General features: G+C 35.0%; 2 protein-coding genes and 1 long non-coding RNA gene across 8 annotated transcripts; all 3 read left to right on the top strand.

Annotated features, from left to right (window-relative positions):
• Positions 1-2,233: 2,233 nt before the first annotated feature.
• On the top strand, positions 2,234-6,875 carry LOC118050817 (uncharacterized). The gene is made up of 7 exons (XM_035061294.2): positions 2,234-2,617; positions 3,377-3,434; positions 3,694-3,774; positions 3,865-3,900; positions 4,021-4,260; positions 4,344-4,485; positions 5,817-6,875. The coding sequence occupies exons 1-7, from the start codon at positions 2,436-2,438 to the stop codon at positions 6,308-6,310; spliced, it is 1,233 nt and encodes a 410-aa protein (XP_034917185.1). The 5' UTR covers positions 2,234-2,435; the 3' UTR covers positions 6,311-6,875.
• Positions 6,876-8,404: 1,529 nt separating this feature from the next.
• Positions 8,405-11,886, top strand: LOC118050818 (uncharacterized). 4 transcript variants are annotated; one of them, XR_012169721.1, is made up of 4 exons: positions 8,405-9,004; positions 9,905-10,361; positions 10,652-10,739; positions 10,946-11,886. It is a non-coding gene; the product is annotated as an uncharacterized lncRNA (long non-coding RNA). The 4 variants fall into 4 exon arrangements; XR_004687933.2 differs by lacking the exon at positions 10,946-11,886 and having other exon boundaries at positions 8,417-9,004; positions 9,905-10,065; positions 10,166-10,361; positions 10,652-10,919; XR_012169720.1 differs by lacking the exon at positions 10,946-11,886 and having other exon boundaries at positions 8,428-9,004; positions 9,905-10,065; positions 10,155-10,361; positions 10,652-10,919.
• A 378-nt stretch (positions 11,887-12,264) lies between these two features.
• Positions 12,265-16,742, top strand: LOC118050816 (B3 domain-containing protein Os01g0234100-like). Of its 3 annotated transcripts, none has more exons than XM_035061293.2 (7): positions 12,265-12,611; positions 12,713-12,805; positions 14,293-14,333; positions 14,429-14,591; positions 14,678-14,884; positions 15,595-15,685; positions 15,781-16,742. In XM_035061293.2, the coding sequence occupies exons 1-7, from the start codon at positions 12,528-12,530 to the stop codon at positions 16,530-16,532; spliced, it is 1,431 nt and encodes a 476-aa protein (XP_034917184.1). In that variant the 5' UTR covers positions 12,265-12,527; the 3' UTR covers positions 16,533-16,742. The 3 variants fall into 3 exon arrangements, with proteins under 3 accessions (XP_034917184.1, XP_073264512.1, XP_073264510.1); XM_073408411.1 differs by having other exon boundaries at positions 14,290-14,333; XM_073408409.1 differs by having other exon boundaries at positions 14,266-14,333.
• The last annotated feature ends 7,498 nt before the right edge of the window (positions 16,743-24,240 follow it).

Raw genomic sequence — 24,240 nt, 5'->3', positions numbered from 1 at the left:
CATTATATCCCGCTTGCACCAGCCTTTGCTTGTTCTGCTTCTTCCTTCGCCTCATGTAGCTCTTCATGAACCATTTGAGCAAGTGACTTGGCCTCACCAGCTGCTTCCGCTTCTTGCTGCAGTTGCTTGGGAATCTCAGCCTTTTTTTCTCCGGCTTCTTTTTTTTTTTTTTTTTTAATGTGGGTGTCCGAGCCAGCTTGCGCACACCTCGACTAATCCCACGGGCCCTGAAGTTAACGACCGTGTAAACCTCCAGTGCCATCATATGAGCAACTTAGGGTTTGAACCTGAGACAGAAGAAAGCAAACCTCTTGGTCCCAAGCTTTTACCACTGGGCCACCACCTAGATGGTTTCTCCGGCTTCTTTCTCTTTCACCTGAACCAGGGCTGTTTCGGACATCGTTTTGCCCAGTTCAGCCCCTGAAGAGGGGGGAAATACACACCAGTCAAGGTGTGATTGCTGATATTTTGTTTTACTGTGCCTTACAAATCCTAAATAAACATACGATCTTGCAACCTGAATAGCATTTTACAGATTAATTATAGTTTCATCAAGATGACACTGAGGTGGAAAAAAAAGTAGTCAAACTGGATTCAGAGACTAAAATCACAGAAAGAAAAGAACATGAAATTAGTGTTCGTTGCCCTCCTCCATATAACATTATAACATATAAATTTCAAGTTCTTTTCTTTTTTGTTTGGTAATTAATAGCTACATTTTCAGTTTTGGAATACCAGTGCGTTTTGCCTTGAGCCCCCCTCCATGTATACACGGCCATGTTGAAACGGACTTACTGCTCCTCCATCGGTTGGGTTCTCAAGATTGCCGGCTTGTGTTTAGTTGACCCGTGAAAAATGGAGGGAGAATCAGAAACACCGCGACTGGTTCCATTTGGTGGTGAGACTCGTAAGCACCGTTGAAATGGTCCTACGATGGGAGTTCCTTGCAGTTAGTCTTCTAATTAACAAGAAGTTAACCTTCATTTTCTTGACTCGTTAAGAGGAAAATGACTCATCTCCTACCTGTATTTCCTTAGATAAGACAATTTTGCGCCGTTGAAAATAACTCGGGAAGATAACATGAGATTTACGTAGATGATAAGAGAGGCACCACCTTTGTCATGCACACCGACTGGTATATCCATTAAATAAAATAAAAAATGATTCCTCTACTTTTAGGTGCTTGAGTAATGTGGTTGTTTATATAATATCCACTGGAAAGTTATATAATTATTAATTTTAAAATTTATAAGATTAATTAAAATATTTAATTCAAATATTTATATTAATAAATAAAATAAAATAAAATAAATAGTTGATTTTCAGTTGCTCCACCAAACTATTTGAGAGAGGATTGACATCACGGGACATGGACTCTTCAAATCCAAGGATTCAAAACACCTCTTTCACGAATTTCACCCGAGTTTACTATTGCTATAGGTTTTTTTATTTTATTTTTTGAAATACAAGTTTTAAAAAATTATAAAATTAATTTTTTTTTAATAAAAAATTATTTAAATTAGTGGGATCCGTAATATGATTAACCAAATATTTTAAGTAAGTGATTAAGATACCGTTCGGAAATGCGGTGCAAACTGCGTTTCCAAAAAGGTTTTAAAATTTTTTTTTTGTTAAAATTTAATATGGTTTGTATGTTTTGGATTGTTTAAATGTGCTGATGTCAAAAATAATTTTTTTAAAAATAAAAAAAAATCATTGACATGCATTTCAGCATAAAAAATTATTTGAAAAGCAACCGTTATCACATTGCTAAACATACTCTAAAAATGCAGTGGCTTATGATTTTGAGTTTATTTTACTTGAAAAATTATTAAATTAATATTTTTTTAGTGTATTTTTAATGATTTTAGTATGATAATATTAAAAATAAAATAAAATAATTTTTTAAAAAATAATTTTAATATATTTTTAAGTTAAAAATACTTTAAAATACAAAATACAAATTTAAAAATATAACTAAAACAAAATACAATTTTAACTACTCTTGCCATGATACCAAACAAACATTCGTCATAGAACAGCTAAAATCTAAATGGGTTGGACTTTGGAGAATATTAATTTGCATTAAAATTGAAAAGGAGAAAGTTAAAGAAAACTTCTCTCACCAACTTTGATACGACATAGTTTTTGGTCACCAGGCATTGCGCTGGGAGTAACAAACTTATCCGGAACGGGCTTGTGCCTGTTAAATCTAACGTGGCAAAAAAATCAAGAAATCATAATTGGATAAAAAAAAGAAGAAGGGAAAATCGTTTTAAAAAAAGGACGTCCTCATAAGCTAAGAAATAATATTTTCACCTAAAAATTCACAATCCACACGCAATCCTCTTGTTTTTGTTTTCTTTCTTAGAGTTCAACTCTCCACCAAAGAGAAGAGGAGAAGAAGTCTTACACGATTTGAAGAAGCAGCAGTGATGTTTGGTGGCGGTGGCGGTGGCGGTAGTGTGAATTGGGGAAGGAAAGAAAGTGAATCGAAAGGAATTGTGGTCATATTCGCATGGAATTCGATTCCTGAGAAACACTTGAATAGTTACTTGGATTTGTATTCCTCTCTTGGTTGGAATTCCCTCGTTTCTCATGCCGATTTCCTCTCCGCGTTAGTCTTTCTTTCTTTGCCACTGTTTGGTTGCTGAGAAAATCAATTTTTATAAGTTTTTTTTTTTTTGATAATTTTATAGTGTCTTACTGATTATAGTGGCAAAATTAGTTCAGCTTTGTAGATTTTTAGTGAAATAAATACCTAAATAATTTCATTTTGTTTTTAATTGCTGTGATATTCGAAAGCTTTTGAGTAGCCAAACAGAGCATTTAGGGTTTTCTAATCAACTTAATAATGTCCAATTATGTGCGGATTCTAGTGTTGAATGGTGAAATTTGATTTAATTTGCGATAGGAGAAAGAAAATGTGCATGTATTTTGGTAATTCTGTGATAATTGCATTCATGACGACTTATATAGGAGGATGAAGGCCAAAAAGTAGGTTGGTTAAGGGTAAGAAAGGAAAAATCTTTGTTAGATTGCGAAATAAGGTTTGTATTAGAGAGAACTGAATGGCTATATGTTGTTGTTGTTGTTTTCATTCGAATGGCTATATGTTATTAAATGGAGTGAGTATTGTGTCTGGCTCATTTTATGGATCTCTTTTTGTGCACCATGATTGAAGGGACAAGCTCAATCAACTCTTTTATATGTAATCATTTGCTCAAACTCAAATGCAAAGACAGCGATGCTAATTTTTTTTGTGTTTGTTGGGTTGTGTTGGGAGAGGGGGTGGGGAGTTGAAGATGGTTGGATTGATTGTTTTCTCCATAATGTTGAACTTGATGTGTGTTTGTTGCTGGCTAATGATCTACAGATTTTATCCTGAAAGGGCTTTGTCACTGGCATATATTCTCCTCAATGAGCTTGTTGAGGTCAGTTACTTAAACTTTTACTAATTTTCAATTGTTTGATTAGATTTAGATCATCATCCAAAAGTATATTATTATGGAGTTCCAATGTGTGGGAGTGACTATGTTTGTGGGGTCCATATTGGTCAAAATTATGCCAATGAAATTATTTATACCCTTTGCCATTACTGTGACAGCAGTGAAATAGAGCATCTATTAGTTTGGAACTTTTTATGTTTTTCATAATACATAGAGTAATTACCTACTGGTTTTTGGTATGCAGGATCTAAGGGTTAGACCATGTCCAATTGTATTTGTTGCATTTTCTGGGGGTCCAAAAGCTTGCATGTACAAGGTTTTTCAGGTAATTTTAGTGAAATTTTAAGATGCTGATTTGTATTTTTCCCCTTTCTCCAACACTGACAGTAGAAGTAATTTTACCGTACTTAATCAGATTATTCAAGGAACATGTGAAGGTCATCTTAATATGGTACGCATTGTCTTTCTTCTATTTCTTGTATGATATATTCTTTCACCTTCATGGTTCTATTTAATTGAAAGTTTTAATTTTTTTTTAAAATTTTCTTTCTATTTGTTTTATTCCGTGAAGGATGAAAGTAGATTGGTTAAGAATTGCATTTCTGGGCATATCTATGACTCTTGCCCCATAGATTTTACAAGTGATTTGGGTGCCCGATTTGCTCTACACCCTGCAATTCAAAGAATGCCTGGTCCGTCAAAATTTGTGTCTTTGGTTGCTAAAGGCCTTGCTTCTGGACTAGATGGTTTATACCTTACGAGGTTTGAGTCCCAGCGTGCTGAGTATTGGCAGACTCTGTATTCTTCAATTGTAAGTTCTAACTGGCCTTCAGCTCTCCTAAAGTTGTCTGTCTTTCTCAATCATTATATTTAACTTTCATTTCTCTTCCATAGGACATGGGTGCTCCATATCTAATTTTATGCTCAGAGAATGATAACCTCGCACCATATAATGTTATCTCCAAATTTGCTCAACGATTACAAGATCAAGGGGGGGATGTTAAGCTTGTAAAGTGGAATCATTCACCTCACACAGGTTTGTTTCAGACCCATTCTTTTGTATTTTGTTAATACAGTTTGCAGTGGTTTTGAATGCTATTAATGGTTAAAGTGCCTTACTGAAATATAAGAATCTTTTATGCGCGGGTTTTGATTATGAGCCACTATGGTAATCAAGTAAATACAACCAAAATTTAAGCGCTAATGTGCTTGTTAGCGGATAAGTTGAATACCTTCTCTTTTGTTGATACTGATTGGGTGAGTGCTTGAAAGTTGAGAGTTGACCTTTTTTCTCATTGTTGAACCTTATTACATTTGATAAACCGTAGTCATCATACCTATTTGGTGATTGTAGTAATGAGCAATGGAAATTTTGTATTGTTCCATCTATATTGTCAAGAAAGAACATTAGTTTCCTGCTGTCATGGGCAGGAGGAAATCCTTCTACGCAACACATGATAGTCTCTCAAGCCACCTTGTGTGGATAGCATTACTTGCTTTATAATTCATAATCAATACAAATCTTCTGTTTGATTACTAATCTTTTGTCTAAAACAAAAGTTGCCCTTTTATTATATATTAATGAAATTGATTGAGAAAATAGTCTTTGCATAATAGCACTTTATTAATGGCATGGATTCACTTAATATGGGCACTGACACTAATTGGCCTTTGGTCCACTAGTAGTGGCTTCCTGTAAAAGCCAGAGGCGACGGGTTCAGCTCTTAGTGAGAAAGCTGAGCTTCTAGATGATAGTAATACGGGCACTTATCGTCATTCATGTTATGTGATGACATTACTCGATGTTCACTCTGTAAGGTAAGGAATGAAAGGCAATATTATTTCTTGGGAATAAGCATTGACGAGATCTGAAGTCCTACCTTTATAATCTTTGTTGCATCTTGTCTCCTTTCGTATGCAGGATGCACAAATCTCTGAAAAACTGTGAATAGTACCTTAAAATGCTTCCAAGAGAAAGTTGGATGAATAAGGAAATTTAAATCTTATGTTCATCTAGTTCTTTGAATAGGGAGAAGACCATAATGGCCTCTTCAAATCTGAGTATCTTTGCTTGCAGATTTGCAGATTTATGGTTTACAGTTGGATCAATGTTGCAGTAATCATTTCCAATGGACATGTTCAGCCAATAGTGTCTGTATGTTGTGGGTTTCTTACTGTTTACCAACCATGAAAATGAGAAGGGGAGCAAAGGATAAAAGTTATACAGCTCAAATCCCATTAGTTGACAAGTTATTGGACTACTTTTGTTGCTTGGAATTGAGTTTCTATCTTACTTGTAACTGTTCTATTTGCAGCATGTCTCTTACATGTTAAGACCGAACTTATTCCATCCACTTGGCATTTCAGGTCATTACCAGCACAATCCAATCCAGTACAGGGCTGCAGTGACCAATTTGCTTGACAAGGCACCTTCAGTTTATTATCGAAGAATCCAACAACTCAGAGAAGGAATTGGCCTGGACAGCATGCATGATGAGATGTCCGAATTAATCTGTGACCTTCAGAAAGCTGCTGTTAACTCAAACCAAAGCTTAAGAAGAGTTGCTGTTGAGCCAGGTGACCACTTCTTTGTCCCCAGTTCAGCAGAATATTACAATAGCAGGGAGTCGGGACCCCTCCAAGACGAAAGGAAAGAAAGATCAATTTATCTGCCAAACCCTCCAAGTATTAGCGCTCACAGTGTACTTGGCCAAATCCTCTTTGATGCATGTGTCCCGAAGAATGTTGAAGGTTGGGATATTAGATTTTCCGGTTCTCTGAATGGGCAGCCAATTGCTTCTGCTCAGAGGAGACACTCGCCTTTTCGTGGTATCAAATTCACTCGTCGCTCAAGATTATAATACTGTCTGGACTGGAGACACAGTGAAATCCTGCCATTGGCTTTCCATGCATCCATCAAAAGTTTGTAGGAGATTTTGAGCAAGCTGTCTTTATGCTGGAGATGTAATGCTGGAAACTAAGCGATGAAGTAGAGGTCTTTTGACATTTTGCAGGACAACTGGCTTGGATATCTTTGCTCTAGCTTCGGAGCCATTCCTGTGGCACGATTGTGTACAGGTAGAAATACTATGTGTACAGTGGAGTGCTTGTGACAGAGCTGCTTGATATGTGTTGCTAGGAAATTTTAATGTATGATTGGCTGGTCTGTGATATGCTTGTGAGAAGAAAACAAAGGAAGTTTATGGTTGTTTTTATAGCAAAGGGTCTGGGCTTCTGATTAAACTTTCTGCGCTATGACCTGTGATTTGACGAGGAGTTGGCAGCAAAAGATGTAGAGTAGTTTATGCGCACACTCTATGGCAACGTGTATCTAGAGCCAATTGCGATTATAGAAAATGTATGTTCAATAAATTATCAAAGATTCAGGCTGGAGTATTTTTTTTTATCTGAGCAGTGAGTTCTGTACTCGGTTTTTTTCGTTTTTGTTTGTTTAGATTTTGCTATGCATTTTCTAAATCGATCTATTGTAGGCTCCTTGGAGCAATGCATTAGCAGCAGAGGAACCTATCAGGACGGTTCGGTCAACCTGAGCCTCTTCTTGTCGCCATGCAAGAGAATACGCGTGTCAATCTTGTTCACAGCCAGAAAGGTAAGAGCCGTCTGCCGCAATAGACAAGTCACAGGTGCCATTGATCTGCATGCTGACACCAGAATAGTCTTCCAGTTAGATCAAACTTGACAAAACCAGGTGGGAATAATTACCAGAGTGGTCCTCCAAGTTTCTGATTTTGGTCATTTCAATTTCTCTATTAAAATCTGGACACCACAGCTTTTGTACTTGTATAGTTCGTGGTTGTTGCGGCCCCTCCATATAAACTGTTCGCCTTGTATGGCTGATGTATCTTGCATGTGTACACAACCAAGTGGATAAAAGGGATCAAAAGAACCGCAAATTGAAAGTGTAAGGACTGGTTCGTACAAACTTTTAGCAGAGGGATTAAAAATGGCTAAAATCGGGATCATGTAGTGATAATTTACCCAACCGGCAACCAGGTAGGAGCAGGGACTGGGGATTTACGTAGGCATGGTGCATGGAGAAAAACGTAATCCATCGTGTTTGATGAATTCAGACCGTTGATTTTGAAACCAGTGATTTGAATTTTGTTATAGAGAAAAGCATAGTACTAGTTTTTTAAAGAGAATTCTCATCACCTATTACTTTGGTGAAATAAAATCCTAATTCTTCAAATTTGAGGGGATTTTAGTATGAATTTAAAATCTAAACGTCTAACAATGTTTCAGTTCGAACTAGCAAGGGGCAAGTGTGCTTGCTTTGCCGGTTGAGCCACCGTTCTGCATTAATTGCCCTTTCGACACTAATTCATGAGATTAATGACCGAGACTAATCCTCGAGAGCAGCAGCGCTGTCTATCTTCACTGGCAACTACGATGTGTTTGGCGTTTTTCCCAGGAAAACTAAAGAAATTGCCATAATTACATGCACTGAATTTGCCAGTCTGTAGTCGAATTCCTAATTGGTTATCTTCGATACATGCACTGAATTTGCTGTTAATGATGTTTTAGCCTTTATAGATTAAGTTATTTCAGAGAGAAAGACAAATCATTGCAATAAATAGATGAGAAAAAAAGAGGGAGAAGAAACGTCACGAGAGCGATAACTTTGAAGTCTTCCAAAGTCATCACAGAAAATGCCACCCTTCAATCACTCTTCAAAGAAGTGACTCGTACTTGGCTGCACTAATGCTACTGATTTGGAAGTGCACCGCCGCAGACGGCCAAATTCTTGAAAACCAGGCCGGTCTCGTAGTTCATTCAGCACCCTGATTGGTCAAGCAAGGAGCTTTCGAGCTCAAAAATGTGAAGGATCAAATCCTGAACTAAATAAAATAATAAACAATGAACATTAATTAATGGGATCAATTATTGTTGCAAGTAAGAGAAGAAAAGTTGATGCTCCGTTCTATAAAGGACAAGGAAAGCTAAAAAACACAAGCTTTTCCCTCCTTTAGATTTCTTCCTTGACTTGACCTCAAATGTGCTAAACAACTTTAGATTTAAATCTTAAGCTCAATTCAAACGTCACATGAGAGCACATAATATTTAAGAGAGAGAGAGAGAGAGAGAGAGAGAGAGACTTATCAAGAAATAAATTTAAGAGACAGAGAGAGAGACTTGACCGGTGGGAGCAGTAAATGGAATTTTGCTGCTAAAAGAAATAAATTTAAGATTCCATTTTCAATCCTGCCCTTGTGTGGGCCTAAAATGGAGCACAATTTTGATAAACAGTGAGCTAGCAATATCCAGGCACCTTCATCCTTGCCAACCTCCTTCCCGGCCCTGATCCTAGCTAAGCTCACTTATTTCTCTTGTCCATTCTGTTCTCTGTCTATACATATGCACCATGTTTACATGTGTACGAATGTGTGCGTGCAGTAGTACAGTAATTATAACAAAAAGAAAGAAGACGCAAGGAAGTGAGGAGTTTGTGCTAGAGATGATGAGGGTTGGTCAAACAAAAGAATGAGAAGCAGATCATCATGCTAGACAAGAAAGTAAAGAAAAGATTTTTGCAGGTACTTTTTTTTTTTATGAATGTTGGCTCTAGTTATGCTGTGATTTCTTCTATATTTGATATTTAATTCGGAGGCACTTTCTTCTGCGTTTTTGAAAAAGGTAAAAACGTTGTCTTTTAAGACCTCCAGTCAAATCCTTCTGAATGGCCAGATTCCGGTAGAAACTGTAGGGATTTAAGGAAAAGTGGTCAAGATTTAAGAAAATATGACCGTATATTACAACGCCTAGCGTCTTTGGCAAGGGTGTCACCGGAACTACAGTTTGCAATTTTACTTTAGTGCATCAAAATTTCATTTTTTTTAATGTACGGGGGAGCAAGTGTAAAATGACGTGAATAATAGCTGGCTAAGTGGCCAACTCTCCTTTTACCTGAAACTGATGGCACCTCGATTGCTTGTTTGTGGCGCCGGTTTCTGTTTCTGTCTGGTGGCTTGCCTGTCAGCCGGTGCGCAGGCTGTCCTGTTCAATTACAACTGCCGTAAAATCAGCTATACAGGCTGCCATCTTTCAGCGATACTGAAAATCTTGCCCAATTTTCCTTTTTTCCAGCAGTAGCCAAAACCCAAAAGTCCATCGCTAATTTTCTCGTGTTGTATTATGTGGACGATTTAATTGCTTTGTATATAGTGTCTCTAATCAAGGTTTTCTTGATAAATATCCTGTCATAAATTAGATGTCACCATCAGTCTTTGATTGATTGAAATTTGTGAACTAATCAATAGAGTTAAATCACGTTAACTGATCATGATCAGGTAGTTTCCATCACTTCAAGGAATTTCACTCCCAATTAATTTTGGGCCAGTGGATTTATTTTATCATGTTCTTATCACTACTCGTCCATTTTCCTGCATACAAGAACTATCTTTGTAAAAGTTCTGCCTTTCTTTATCTTTTTACAGTCGTAAACGAAAGACGGCTATGCTTAGTCACTTGAATGATCTCGCGGGAAAAAAATTCTGTCATGGAGAAAGCTGAAGAGATTCAAGCCTATCTCGGAAACAAATTCCCCACCTGTGTCAAGCCCATGCTCCCATCTCATGTTTCTGGGGGATTTTGGCTGGTAGATTCTTATTTCCACGTTCATACTGGATCTTGACAAAATCTCAGGACTCTTGACATACCTTCTTTTCTCTTTATGGTTTGATTAAGGGTTTACCAAGAAAGTTTTGTCATCTGCATTTGCCAAATCATGATGCCATAATCATTTTGGTGGATGAAACTGAAAAGGAGTATCAAGTAGTGTATATCGCAGAAAGGAGTGGGTTAAGTGGAGGGTGGAGAGGGTTTTCAATCGAACACAGATTACTTGAGCAAGATGCTTTGGTTTTCCAGCTGATCGAACCCGACAAACTTAAGGTCACCTTTTTAACCCTCTTCAGTTTTGTTCCTGGTTTGATAATTATGAAGAAAGTTAACTACCTAAGCACTGGCTTCAATACAACTATTCTGTTAAGCAACGTGTGTTAGTCTGCAAAAACTACAGTAAAAATGTTGGGTTTCGTAGTTCATCATTGCCACAATAAAGGATCATACCCATTGTAGCTAGCCATGGATGCTCAGCTTTGTTATTGAATTTTTTTTTTTTTTTTTGTCAAATGATGGAGATTTGGTACTCACTACCCCAGCTGCTTCTCTCACTTCTACAGGTCTACATTGTCAGAGCAAATCGATTGTCTGAAACAGATGGTGCTCTTGGCCTTATGCATTTATCCCATGCAAAACGAACAGATTTTTGTAAGCAGCGTGCTTCTCGGTCAGCCAGGATGCTTCCGTTATCATTAAAAAATGCTTGCAAAAATAGATATTTGCTTGTCTTTAGGCTGTCTTCAGTTTTGTCCTCTGAATCATTCAAAGGACAAATAGATGGAAGTTTTGCAGTTGTTTTCTCTAATCTTATCTACCAACGTTGTTTCTCTTGAACTTTTCAAATGATCATGCAGGACAAAACGTTCCTGAAGCCTTTTCCGATGGCAGTTCACCGATAGATTAACGAGGAATCCCTGATGTTAACAGTTACTAATCTCTGTCCCTCAGTAAATCAATCTGCGTATGACAGTAGCTCAGCAATTTTAGAAGATAAATACAGTTTCTTTCCAGTTAGCTCAGGAGTAGGACCATAAATGCTGTTTGCTAGAAATTAATAATCCATCTTTACGTACCAGCACCATTGACTATTTACGCAGTTAATTTGGCAATATCAACAAGACGATCACAAGAGAGAGAGAGAGAGAGAGAGAGAGAGAGAGGCACATGAAAGGCCTTCCTCCACATATGCAATGAATCAGTGTGAAGATAACCTGCAAACAATTTCAAATTGTATTACAGGGGAAGCGTCAAGATTGTGAACTTTCCGGTTTCCATCCACTCGTGACCTTTCCGGCTAAATCCACTTGTGACCACTGACCCCTGTGCTTAATGCTTTCATGGTGAAATTTGTGTTAGTCACAGGTCACAGCTAATTAACTGAGATTACAAGTTAACGTTGGGATCCGGGAAAGAGTTGTTTTATGAACGGATTACAATTCACAGCACCACCATTGTGAGCAGACCGACCACTCACGGGCTCATGCTCCGGCCAGAAACCCTACCTAACCCGTGATCCACAATCAAACCCAGATAAGCCACATCTACATGTTGAAGATATTCAATCCCAATATTTCATTCCACTCATTATTACATTTTTTTTCCCCTATCTTTCGAGACCATCGAAGTAAATTAAGCACTGGCACAACCTCTAATTAGATTCAACCCTTCATTAACACTGCTTATATTGAGAACTGAGGCATTTTATCCATCGAATCACCCCAGAAAAATAGTCCGGCATGCGTAACTTGTTAATCATTTTTGAGTTGTGTGAAGACTGCATTTTTTTTATTTTTTATTTTTTATTTTTTATTTATTTTACGAACACGCATATTGTAGAGACTCTCTTATCAAGGAACCAACTCGATCTCTAACAAGATGATTGAAAAAAACTAGGGTTCTATCAATATTTCAAAATATGAAAGCTACATGCAACCGAAACACTCCCTTACTATCAAGTGTGTTTTCCCGGGGCTTTGGAAGGCATCGATCAAATATCAGGTTCAAAAGTTGGTCCCTGCCCTGTTCGATATTTTTGAGGTTTTAAAAGTAAGCCAAGAAATTTTGGGGAAAAAAGTAACAGTAATAACAGTCATTAATGTTTTTTTTTAAAAAAAAAAAAAAACAGTCCCAGATTCTTAGATATATTAAAAAAAAAAAAAAAAAAGAGGAGGTAAGGTAAATTCTAGCAGCCAAATACCTTTCCAAAAAAAACATGATTTTTTTTCTCCGATAATCTCTCTAGCCTGTAGCACTGCATCTGCCCTTGAAAAAAGCAGACAAAAAGAAAAGAAAGAAAAAACACATACACCAAGCTTTAGTTCATGTGTCTCGGTGTCAGCAACATTATCAAAGGACAGGAATCTGAAAGAGAAACCTGCAATAACAGCAAAAACCTTGGAAGCTAGAAGAAACAAAGCCTTCTTTCTGCTGCCTAACATGGATGCCAAGGAAGACCAAAACGCTTCCCCTAAGCCTCGGCTTCCAATCTCCAACCCAGTTCCCCTTAATACTTATCCCAGGGTTTGTTCCTCTTCTCTCTTCTCTCTTCTCTTCTTTTCCTGTGTTTCTAGCATGCCTGCTTATGTTCTTGATCTTTGCATATCTGTTTTGTTCTCTTTTAGATTAGGAGAAGGAAGCCAAATATGTCCAAGCTAAAACTGACCCAGATCCATGAGAAGTCTCCAGAACCTGAGTACAAGACTGGTCATGAACTCGTGAGAATCTTTTCTTCTCTTGATATTCTTTAAAGATTTCAATCTTTAATTTAATTTCAGAGTAAAGTTGGCTATTATCCCTATCTTGATGGTGTTTTTTTAGTTAAATGGGTTCTATCTTGTGCTGAGGGACTTTGTTATGGTTCTTTTCTTCTACTTAGTTTGCTATGTATCCTGTGCCTTTTCCAGCTGTTTGCTGTTTCTTCGAGGTTCTAGGGCTTTTTAAAGCAATTTGTGGTTTGAAATGTCAGATTTGGTGAACCCTGCCAGTAAATTTTTGGGTGAAATGATGATAGCCTCAGGGAGCATCGAGATCACCAGTATACTGTAGTTGCTGTCCTCTGTGAACTGGAAATATTAACCCTGTTTTGAACCTTTTCACTTTGACAGCAATTAAGCATTGCTAAAGCAATGTTAAGCAAAATTATGACCTAGAATAAGCTGCTATCATCTTTTCCTGTCTGGGGAACTTGTGCACTCCTTTTTGGAACATCTTACGTTGTCCCTTAGGTACCCTTTTTTGTGTGTCTTTTCTTTCAGTTCCAAGTCTTCATTGGCAACATTTCTTCATTTTTCTTTTTCATGATAGTTAGTCCCTTTCCAGCCTGAACGCTAGATGTTGAACCTGTTCCAATACCAAGTTTGTCGAATTAAAATCAATGCAGTGAATGCAGCAGAATGGTTTGTGGCATACATCAAATTAAGCCCTATAACTAGACTAAACACATACACCAATCTCTAATAAAAATGACAAAATGTTGGCATACATCAAATGATTTGAGGTTCGAAGTTTACATGGGAAGCATAATTACTGGCAAATCTTGTTCTATACTTTGTCTCTTTGTAACCCTTTCTTGGGTGGATAATCTCTTTCAATTCTAAGTCTCACTCTGCCAACATTTTGTCATTTTTGTTTCTGATGATTTTCGATTCTCAAGAGAAGTCCCTCTTCTAATCCAAATTCATGACACTGAACCTATCCTGACTGCAAATTTGTTAAACTAAGGTAAATAAAGCAAATGCAGCACAATGCTTGATAGGTGCATTAGATTAAGCCCTTTACGTTAGAAGTTTTGAAGTTTTAAGGTAGGCATAAATACTGGGTTCAAATTTGTTCCATGTTTTGTCCCTTTCATCCTTCTATTTCTTTTTCCAAAGATATTTAGATATGTCAGGGTATTGGGTGCCAATCATAAAGAGAAGTTCTTTTTTTTTTTTTCAAAGATAGTAGCTACATGTTAAGCAAATAATGGAGAATGGATTCTTATTTGCTTGAAATGTGTATTCAGCTCTGAGTTGTTTGTACTTGTTACAGACTGACAGATTTCAATTACAAGCCTGATTTGATGCTTAATAGAAAATCAGTCATAGTGTCCTTTGAAACACCCAGGCTCTCTAGTAATTGCTCATCTTTTATCTAGTAATTGTTCATCTTTTATTGTTTGATGAATTAATTGAAGAAAAACTTTGTGGAAATTCTGAAGCAGGTGTTGTATGATAAATCAGGGGAATCAAGGGAGCCCAGAAGGTTAGAGATTCTACCTGTCTTGTACTTAGATTGAAGCATAAAACTTTTGAGTTTATTGTATTCTCATCCTTGTTCCTTTATATATGTATGTAAAGCCGTAAGCGAAAGAAAGACGCGTTCAGTGTATTCTATGATAGTACTGAAACTAAGTCTCCTGCTATGGAACTGGCTGAAGAGATTCGGGCAAATTTAGAAGAAGCATATCCTAGCTTTGCAAAAACTTTGGTCCGTTCAAATGTGACTGTGGGGTTTTGGATGGTAACAAGAAACTCTGTTCTAAACTTAAGAATCAGATGCTATATCTATGGGTTAGACTGTTTTATATGTTCTTTCTCTCTTGACAGCATCTTCCCATGCGGTTCTGCAAAATGCATTTGCCAAAGAATGACACGACAGTTTTTCTGGAAAATGAAAGTGGGGAAGAATACATACTAAATTACATTGCAGAAAGGACAGCACTGAGTGGCGGATGGAAAGCATTCTGTGCTGCAAACAATTTACATGAGGGTGATGTTCTTGTTTTCCATTTAATGAAACCTTCAAGGTTTAAGGTACATTTGTTTTTTAATCAAATGTTCCTCTTTTTTTTAGTCACTAATTGTTTTAGATATCCTTTCAGAAATGAATATTTAGGAAAAAGCGTTCGGCAATAGGGAAAATTTTGGACTCCTTAGGAAAGCAAACTTTGCTAGTCAGAAATTAAATTCTTAGTATAGAGAACTGGAGAAGAACATTCTATCTCTGAGCCAAGTTTTCAGGAATGATCACATGAAGAAGAAAACAACCAAAGCTGAAGGCTAGAACAGTTAAATGAGTAGATTCTTTTTTCTTGTTTAGAGTTCGCAGTGTGATAGTCCTGAAATAACAAGGCCTGTGTTGTCAGGTTTGCATTTTAATCTCTGAGAGCAGAGAGGAAACACCTTCATTACACACACGCACACAAACACATACAAGTGGTGATTCACAGAGATATTGCTCATTTGTTGAAAACTGAAATCACAGGTATCGTGTGATGCACCTGTTTGAACAGAGCTGTTCTTTTTCTTTAAAAACTGGAGCAAAAGTTGGTCATACTAAGCACACATACATGTAGGAAAAAGAAAAACTGCAAGTATACTGGTTTTCGGTGGGGATAGGTTTTGTTTTCTACACTCTAAATGCTGAGTGGTTGGGCTTATTTTCTGAAGTTGCTTTGCATAAAACTGTTACTCATTGCTATGTGTTTTCTACTATTACAATTGCTTCTGATAATGTTTTCTAGGTGTACATTGTAAAAGGAAATGGTTCCGCCCAAGCAGATGGGGAGTTTGGCATTCCAAGTTCAGATGCTAATGGAAAAGAAATCATCTCTAGTATATAATTCTCTATGAGCTGTTTTGCTATTTATAAATGATCACTTAAAACTTGATCTAATACATTCATAATTTCCTCTTTCCTAACATTGAAGAACCAGATGAAAAAGATGTACAAGGCGGTAAAAAGGCCAAGCATTTGGAGCTTCTTCCAGCTGGCCATCTGGAAGAGAATATGCAAGAGAATGGCCTGATTGTAGTGGACAACAATAAAGGGTGCACTGCCAGTCAATCTGAGAATGAAAGTGAAGACCGTGCCTCCGAAACTTTGGGAGTCATCAAACTTTCCGGATCCACTGTTGATTTTGATAATTTTGAAGGCATTGATAATTTCAGCGTTCTCTTAAACGGTTTTGGTATAGACTCCGAGCTCTCAGAACATCACAGGATCAAGTACTATGAGCTATGTCGCTCACAAAACTCATTTCTGCACCGCAATCTTCTCAACAGCATTAATCATAAATTGGCAGCTGAAATAATAATTGGGACTGTGGACATTTCAGAGGAGATTAGATCTTCAAGGCTGTCCAGCTCCCATGCTGATTATGGAGTTTGGGACAAGACTTTGAAAGGCTTTGAGATGTTTGGCATGAATGTTGGATTTTTACGTGAGAGGTTAAGCCGGCTGATGAGCCTTGCTCTGGAATCAGAAGAGGCAATGGAATCAGAATGCAGAGAAGTTAAACTTGAGCAAGCTCGTATAGATTCAGAGATGAAAAACCTCGAATTGAGGCTTTTGAAATTAAAGGAGACGAGGGAGAGACTTGATGATGAGATAGAGGCCCTAAAGGAGAATGCTGAGAAGCATGAGCTTGTGTTTCAGGAAGCTGTCAGTGCCCCGTGGTAAAGAGAATTGCAATAATGGGAAACATTTATCATGCTAACAGGATGGTCTTAACACCATTGATGCTGAGTTGTCAACAAAAACAGTGTACGAGTACTGTAATTCCATGTTTTAAATTAGCTGTAACCATGTTAGTGACTTGCAAAGGGAGATGTTGTAGCCAGCACTGTAATCAAATTTAAAATTATTTAATACTCTCAGAAGTTGTCGTTATTCTCTTACATACATGTAGGATCTGCTATATAAAAATGGTTTCTCAGAATAATCTTTTGCGAGAGAGTGAGAGAGCCAACTCCAAGAGTAATGAATTTGCTCGTTCTAAAGATGAAAATCATAGCTTCATCAAAGATCCATACCATATGTGTGAAAACTAAACTTATGTAAAGGGATATCTACTCAATCCATGTCATACTTTACGCCAAGTCTTTTGAAGGATTTTGTTGCATGTACATTATTCCTTCGTTGGAACTTGGTCATTAGACCCCTAATTAGAAGTTTGTTGTATCATTTTGAAGTTTATCCTTGTAATTAAGACTCTTAGGCAATGAAAATCACATATGCTTTACGAGGAAGAGAAGATGTTTTTACTTCCCTTAACCCTCTATTATAACTAAAATTTATTATATTTCGTTTTTCATCGTTGGTTTTTTCAGTGTTCTTTAACAACTAAAGATAATTCCAAACTAATTTTCTCACACCAAGACAATTTTTTTTCCTGATCAGGAAGTCTCTCTGTTTCTTTTAGATTTATGAGCACCCCATTCTCAAATTATAGCACAGGATTAAATTCAAGTAAGGTCTGCAAGAATATAAATATAGCGAAAAAATAATAATTAAGCACAACTTTAGGATTGTTTATTATATAAATTTATTTCATATTATCCAGTTGTAAATGTTCAAACACTTGAAGGCACGCACTTAACCGTTCTGTTGTGCATTCTCCTTTTCAGAAAACCCTCCAATTTAGTAGTTTCTATGATCGTGGCAATTCAAAAATTGAGCCTCGGTATAAAAGTTTCATCAAATTAACCTTATATTCTTCACATTTTATCAATTCAACCTAATTTAATTGAATAGTAAACTATATGGTCTTATGGATGGATTTATGTAACACCCCCTATTAAATTTTTGTTATATTCATTAAAAAAATAAATAAATTTTACACACACACACATATGTCATGGTCCCTAACAACTTTTTAAGCTTATTATTCTTATTCTAACAACCGAAAATTCAGCAGTCTCCTCTGTAAATTGACGTTCTCAAGTGTCGACATCTTTCAAAAACACAATTTATCATGCATATTTGTGACCCAACCATCCTGGACCTTCTTCGACATAATCTAATTACTTATCATTCTATCCAATTCGACTTATACCTTCTCTATTCCATTCTAATAATAGTGACATATTTTTTCTTTTCATACATGATGTCATTAAAACAAAGCTTATTATAAAGTTATTTACATGCATACAAAAAATTTAAATGTATACACAAAAGATATTTAATTATCTAAACATGGTATGTGACTTTACATTAATTACAAGCCTAAAAAATAACTGCAAATCCCAATGAACTAAAATATTACATAACCAAATACCAAAATATACCTAGTAAATAACTACCCATAAAAAGAGGAGAATCAAGGCTCTTCCATGGTATGAGAATGACCTGCAACAAAGCAATATAATTTATTTATTTATTTATTAATTATATATATATATATATATATATAGTTTACACCCTTTTTTTTAACACCATAATCTCTAAGAAATTATCTCTAGACATATCCTACAACTTTAGTTACTTTTGGATGACTTCTCCATTACCAAGCTTCATAATTTACTTGTAAAGTTTGCTAATCTTGCCACCTTGATCCGCATCTTAATGGAAACCAAGTAATAACACAAATAATCTAGGTCTTCCTCAAAATCTGATCAAGTTCATTTCCACCTTAGTCATCTCATACATAAATGATTAAGTCCTATAACCACACCTTAGTTTTTGTTCTTACAGACGACTAAGTCAATTTTTTTACATCAAATCTCTTTAGTTACTGTCTTTTCAAATAACCAAGTCATCTGACCATACTACCTCAACCCTGCCTATGCAAACAAGTAAGTCAAACACAATTCACTTTAGCTTTCCACCACTTAGAAGACTAAGTCAAAAACAAAATATTTATATCTCTTTAATTTCTGACCATTCAGATAACTTAAGTCATACACATTATCTTTTATATTTATTAGGTTTGTTCATCAAAAAATTTTCATTCATCACCATATATTCCTATAATTCTCTTACATTCATGACACAATTTTATTTCACTAATTATCAAGCATACATAACAAAGATAACTCATTCATATATAAGAAAAAAAGAACAATAATAACTTGATATAATTAAGGAGCAAAACACCTACTTGCAGTTCTAGATGTTCAAGCTCGCTTCGCTGAAGTTCTAGCCACAAATGTTCCTTCTAAAATAACAAAGGAGGTATGCTTGTTAGCATATTCATATCCAGTATTGTAGCATGTACGTAATTTCATTGTCACATTACATATTTCAACATTACATGTTCAAATAATTCTCGTCTCAACATTAATTCCATTCATACTAATTAATTTTTCCGCTGTCATTTCTTATCAAGTATACATATTTCCTAACTTAATTTCCCTTAAAATACATTGTCTTATTATCAATAATAAATACCTTCAATCCTCATTGATTTACACTTTCATACTTCAATTATTTCTTTTCATATCCCCTTAACTTTTATTTATGGTTCATATTTGATTTTATTAACTTTTATTTTTGAATTATATTTGATTTTACTAAGCATGACAAAATAATTATGTCATATGATCATCCAATTAAATCCTCACATCATTCCTTATACCTTTATAATTAACTAACTTGTTCATGAACATATAATTTAATACTCTTTCCAATATTTTGCATTGAAATACATTAAATTCTCTACCTATATATATTAGCATGCATTGACATTAATCATTTATTCTACTTAACTTTTCCCATATATTATTATATCTTTATATACAACTTTATCATTTATGCATCAATACACCACAATCACACACAATTATACAAGCTTAATTACATTCCATGTTCATCATCTTTTATTCCTAACATGACTGACCAATGTTGTCTCCATAACACCTAAATTTTATCTTCCATCCTTCATTATTTTGCGTCATTTTCAACCTATCCTATCATAAATGTATCAATTTCAACAATTTTACATTTTTCCAAAATTTTCTCCTGGAAAACCTAATTCAAAAATCTAAGAACAATGCATTAAATTTATTTCTTTCCATCCAAACTTGTTTAAATAACTTAGAACTCATTACCCAACACTAAAATGAACTTTGAAAGCTAACTTGATAATGTTTTTCCTCCCCTTTAATTTTTCTTCTTTGCCATGACTTATAACCCCTTTTTCTCCCTTCTCCCTCACTTAGTTTCTTTTTAAATCCTTGCTTGAGGGAGTGATTTGTGTTTTAAACCTTTTAGATCATTAATTCTACACAATTTTTACTCTTTCTCTCAAGGTATTTTTATTTTCTTAAGTGTTTTACTCTCCTTCTATTCTCTCCCTTTTTTTTCCCTTTATTATGTCTTTGATTCTAGTGTCAAAATAAGGGAGAAAGAACTGCTGGAACTTTTTCAACTCATCAAAATATTTACAAAATTACCATTAATGAATTTTATGTTATTTACTACCCCAACTATTGACAGTTTTAAAATATCTTTCCGAACTCAAATTTCCATAAAATTATAATTGAATGTAGGACTATATGCTATGAGATTTCTCATAAAATATCAATCCGATTTAACGGTCAGATTGCACGTTATGCACAATAGTGTAAAACTAGTCAATAAGTGATTTTAAAAAAAGATTCACCAAAAATCCAACTTCTCTCATTTTATTATTATTATTATTATTATTATTATTATTATTTAACTATTCATTTTAATCACTCATTTTTCAAGGTTTCACAATACGTGTATTTTTAATTTTAATTTTAATTTTTAGCTTCAGACCATATCTAAAAGGGTCAAAGATAGAGTGATAATCTAATATATCTAAGCTTGACAAAATATCAAACACAGATAATATGGGCTTCCAGGCCCAACATTGTTGAGTTTAACCACACGCTAAGTCTAAGTGAACATGGATATGCCAAGCTGTCAAACCCAACATCTTTGGGTCTAACTAAGCGTTAAGCTCAATATGATCGTCAAACCCATACTTAATTGGACTTAGTACCATGTTAAGCCCACATTAGACCATAAGGCTTTGTTTTTTTATTCTTAAGACTTTTAACATAAAATGTTAAGGTCAAAAATATTCATATCTTCACACCGTCAAGTCTATAAAAGTCTTCTAGCAATTTATCATATTCCCATCAACATTAATGTTGTGCAAATAATAGATGTTTCTTATTAATATTGTGTAATGGATATTTATCCCCTATTACTACTATCAGGAGAAAATGACATTTCAAACCTTTCTATTCAAGCAACATGATAAGACTCAAAGGCTATAAATACCTATTGAACCAACCAGATAATAGGTTCACAATTTCTATTCTCTAAGTATTTATACTTTAATTATCAAAGCATTTATTGTATAAAAACAAAAACAAGAGCAAAAACTTTTGTTCTTAGAATTGAAAGTTTAGTCTCTCATTTATTATAATCTTTTATTAAAATTTATTGACTTTATCATCAGATGATCTTAAAACCCCCCATCAAAAGGGATTGTTTTATAGATGTTAGGTCTTCTACCACTAACCATCCATTTCGTAAGCTTTGGATAAGGAAATATTGATGTGAACATGTGATTATCCACTATCCAAACCTTAAAAAACCACACTCTTGAGCATATTGAATTTTAAAACATCATCAATTGATGCTATTTATGGGAACCTAATAAAAAAGTCATCAATTATTCTTCCAAAACTGGTTTTTTACATCCCTAATCATTATCAATGGTATACAATCAAGATACCCCTAGGATGGGATGCATCACAAACCTTCTTACAGTTGCTGGTACATTTACTCCAACAAAGTTTCAACAACTCATTAATCAAATACAAGCCCTTACTCAAGTCATGTTGGCAACCCAGGGGCAATATCATACCTTAACACCTAGTAAGTCTTGGCATATGATGTGACACGCTCAGTCTTAACTTCTCAACCATAAGTTATCCCCTTAACCAGAAGACAATTGTATTATCTAAATGAGGTTGAGAAAAATGACATAAAGAGCTTTCCACCCCAATAAATTCATGTCGATGTGAAGCTCTCCTAATAAGTGGTCACTCTAGATGTGATCACTTTAACCATCGCTTGATAAAAATTATTTATCAATTATGTTATTCTATAATAAAATTCTCTAGCTCTCTCCAAAGCCTATTAAACAACAGTCCGATGGAAGTTTGCCTAGTAAATATATACAAGATTAGGTCTATAGTCCTCATGAGATAAAGAGATCACCTTTATCTAGACAAGTTTTGCACACCCTTAAATCTAAAGAGTTAATCTCCACAAAGATGACTTTGGACAACTATGATAGTCTGACATATTTATGAGAACACGTCCAAAACATGTGTAATAACCTTGAGTTGGTCATCCAAGAAGGAGATGTTATGTGCAAGATCCTCACTACGAACTTCAGATGGTCATCATAAGCCTCGTATAACAAAATGGAGTCAAGTTCTGTCATGAGTTTTAATGATCTATGTGTTAAACTTATGTCACAAGCACCATATACTCGTCAATAAGAGCTCCATGGAACTCTTTAGTGTTACTTAATTAGGAAGGAAATCCATTAGGGTATATTTAAAAAGGTTCAATAAAAAAATGTTCGAGCTAGAGGAATTGATCGAGTCAATAGCCTTAGAGGCTCTGATAAGTGGAGTGAGAGAACGTTTTTTATAAAATGATTGATATGTTTTACTAGATAGAAGCTTGTTAAAGGTGAAGCTAGTAATGGAGAATCATATATAGGTAGAAAAAACCAGTATGTTAAGGCATGAGCCTCCCAATTTCTACTAGAAGGTTGAGGATAAGAAACCTTTCAAACAAAATCACTCTCCTAACAAAGGTAATAATTCCAATAAAGGTAAAAAAAGGTTAGTGGGGGAGCATGTGCAATACCCTGAAAAGAGATATACAACTCCCTTGAATACCACCCTCACATAAGTTTTTGCAGCCATTAAAGGGAAAGACTTTGTTTAATATTCACCTTATATAGTATCACCTTCATACATAAGCACCTCAAAAAAAAAAATTATTCCATAAGGACAAAGGGCAAGATATGGAAGATTGTTTCACATTAAAGAAATAGATTAAGAGGCTGATAGCTAAGGGTTATTTGAAATAATTCATTAAGAGATGTGCACACATGAAACATGAAAGGAAAAGGCCCAGCTAACCTATTCAAGCCCTACCTAAGATCAATATGATTTTAGAGAGCTCCTCGACGAGCTATAACATAACATTCACTCTAGATGATGGAGAGGGGGTGTTCTACCCCTATAAGGATGCATTATTACTTTGACCTTAATAATATCAATGAAAATATCTAGTTGTATAAATTAAAATGTAAATTTTCTTAATTAAAACAAAAAATCCCCTATTAAAATCCAACATAAACTCTAGTTGCTAAATTTTTTACTGTAGCTTTATTAATAATATCAATTGATTGAAAAACTATCTGATTGCATCAATTAAAATAAAAATTATATCATCTTAAATAATATTCTTAAACAGGACAAGTAACCCTTAAAAATTAATTTAAACCCTAATTTCTCTAATTCAAACCTAATTGATTCCATAAATAACTTATATTGCATAAAAACACGCATAATTGTTTCACTCAAAGCAAAAATCATCTCAACATCATCAAAATATTCAATTATCAAACACAACACAAATAATCATAAATCAAAACTTAAAATTTATCAATTCAACAACGAAACCCATAAAACTAAGAGACAATGCAGCTATTTTATCTTGATTTTTTATGGCTAGGTGGCAATTCCTCCTGTTGTCATGGTAAGGAAGTTGTCAATCAAGCTTAGACCAATGATTTGCAACAACTAAATAGTTGAAAGACTCATGAAGATGAGGAGAAGATGATTCTAGTGTTTTGGTAGAGGATTGTAGGGTGCCTTTGATGATTGGAGTCTATTTTGGTGGTGGTTTTTATTTTTTTAGGGTTTTTTCTTTTGAAAGAGTAGTACCCATAAAAAGTAGATGAGTGTTTAAATACCCATCATAATCACTATTCTGAATCGCAATTCCGATCATAATTGTGATTCTGAAAAATGATTTTGTTTCAAATCGTGATTCGGAATAACAATTATGTTAACCTATGTCATTTCCCCTAATACATTTTTAAATTGTGTCATTCCCATAAAAGTTTTATATTAATGGTGTTATTTTTTTAAAAAAAGGTATCATTTTACTGATTTTGTCCAATATCATGTGATTGATGGCTTTCCTTAAATTTGTCCTTTAATTTCATGGGAATGGCTTGAATCTACATCAGCATCTTGGTAAAAATTATGTAACAAATGGTGTCTAATGTTCATTAAATGAAATTGAAAGAAAGCAAAATTAATAATGTCCTAAAATCTAAGATATGTAACTAAAAGGTTATTTAGTGTTTGTGCTAGTA

This window comes from Populus alba, chromosome 4, assembly GCF_005239225.2.
Source record: "Populus alba chromosome 4, ASM523922v2, whole genome shotgun sequence".
NCBI classification, from domain to species: domain Eukaryota; kingdom Viridiplantae; phylum Streptophyta; class Magnoliopsida; order Malpighiales; family Salicaceae; genus Populus; species Populus alba.
Note: the sequence above shows the minus strand (reverse complement) of the source record. Positions and strands in the feature narration are given on the sequence as shown.

Bases quoted from the DNA above. Each gene is read 5' to 3' on its own strand.
- LOC118050817 (XM_035061294.2), top strand. From the start codon at position 2,436: ATGTTTGGTGGCGGTGGCGGTGGCGGTAGTGTGAATTGGGGAAGGAAA. The intron at 3,775-3,864 runs GTAATTTTAGTG...GTACTTAATCAG, and splicing joins GCATGTACAAGGTTTTTCAG to ATTATTCAAGGAACATGTGA. The intron at 4,486-5,816 runs GTTTGTTTCAGA...TTGGCATTTCAG, and splicing joins GAATCATTCACCTCACACAG to GTCATTACCAGCACAATCCA.
- LOC118050816 (XM_073408409.1), top strand. From the start codon at position 12,528: ATGGATGCCAAGGAAGACCAAAACGCTTCCCCTAAGCCTCGGCTTCCA. The intron at 14,334-14,428 runs GTTAGAGATTCT...ATGTATGTAAAG, and splicing joins GAATCAAGGGAGCCCAGAAG to CCGTAAGCGAAAGAAAGACG. The intron at 14,885-15,594 runs GTACATTTGTTT...AATGTTTTCTAG, and splicing joins TGAAACCTTCAAGGTTTAAG to GTGTACATTGTAAAAGGAAA.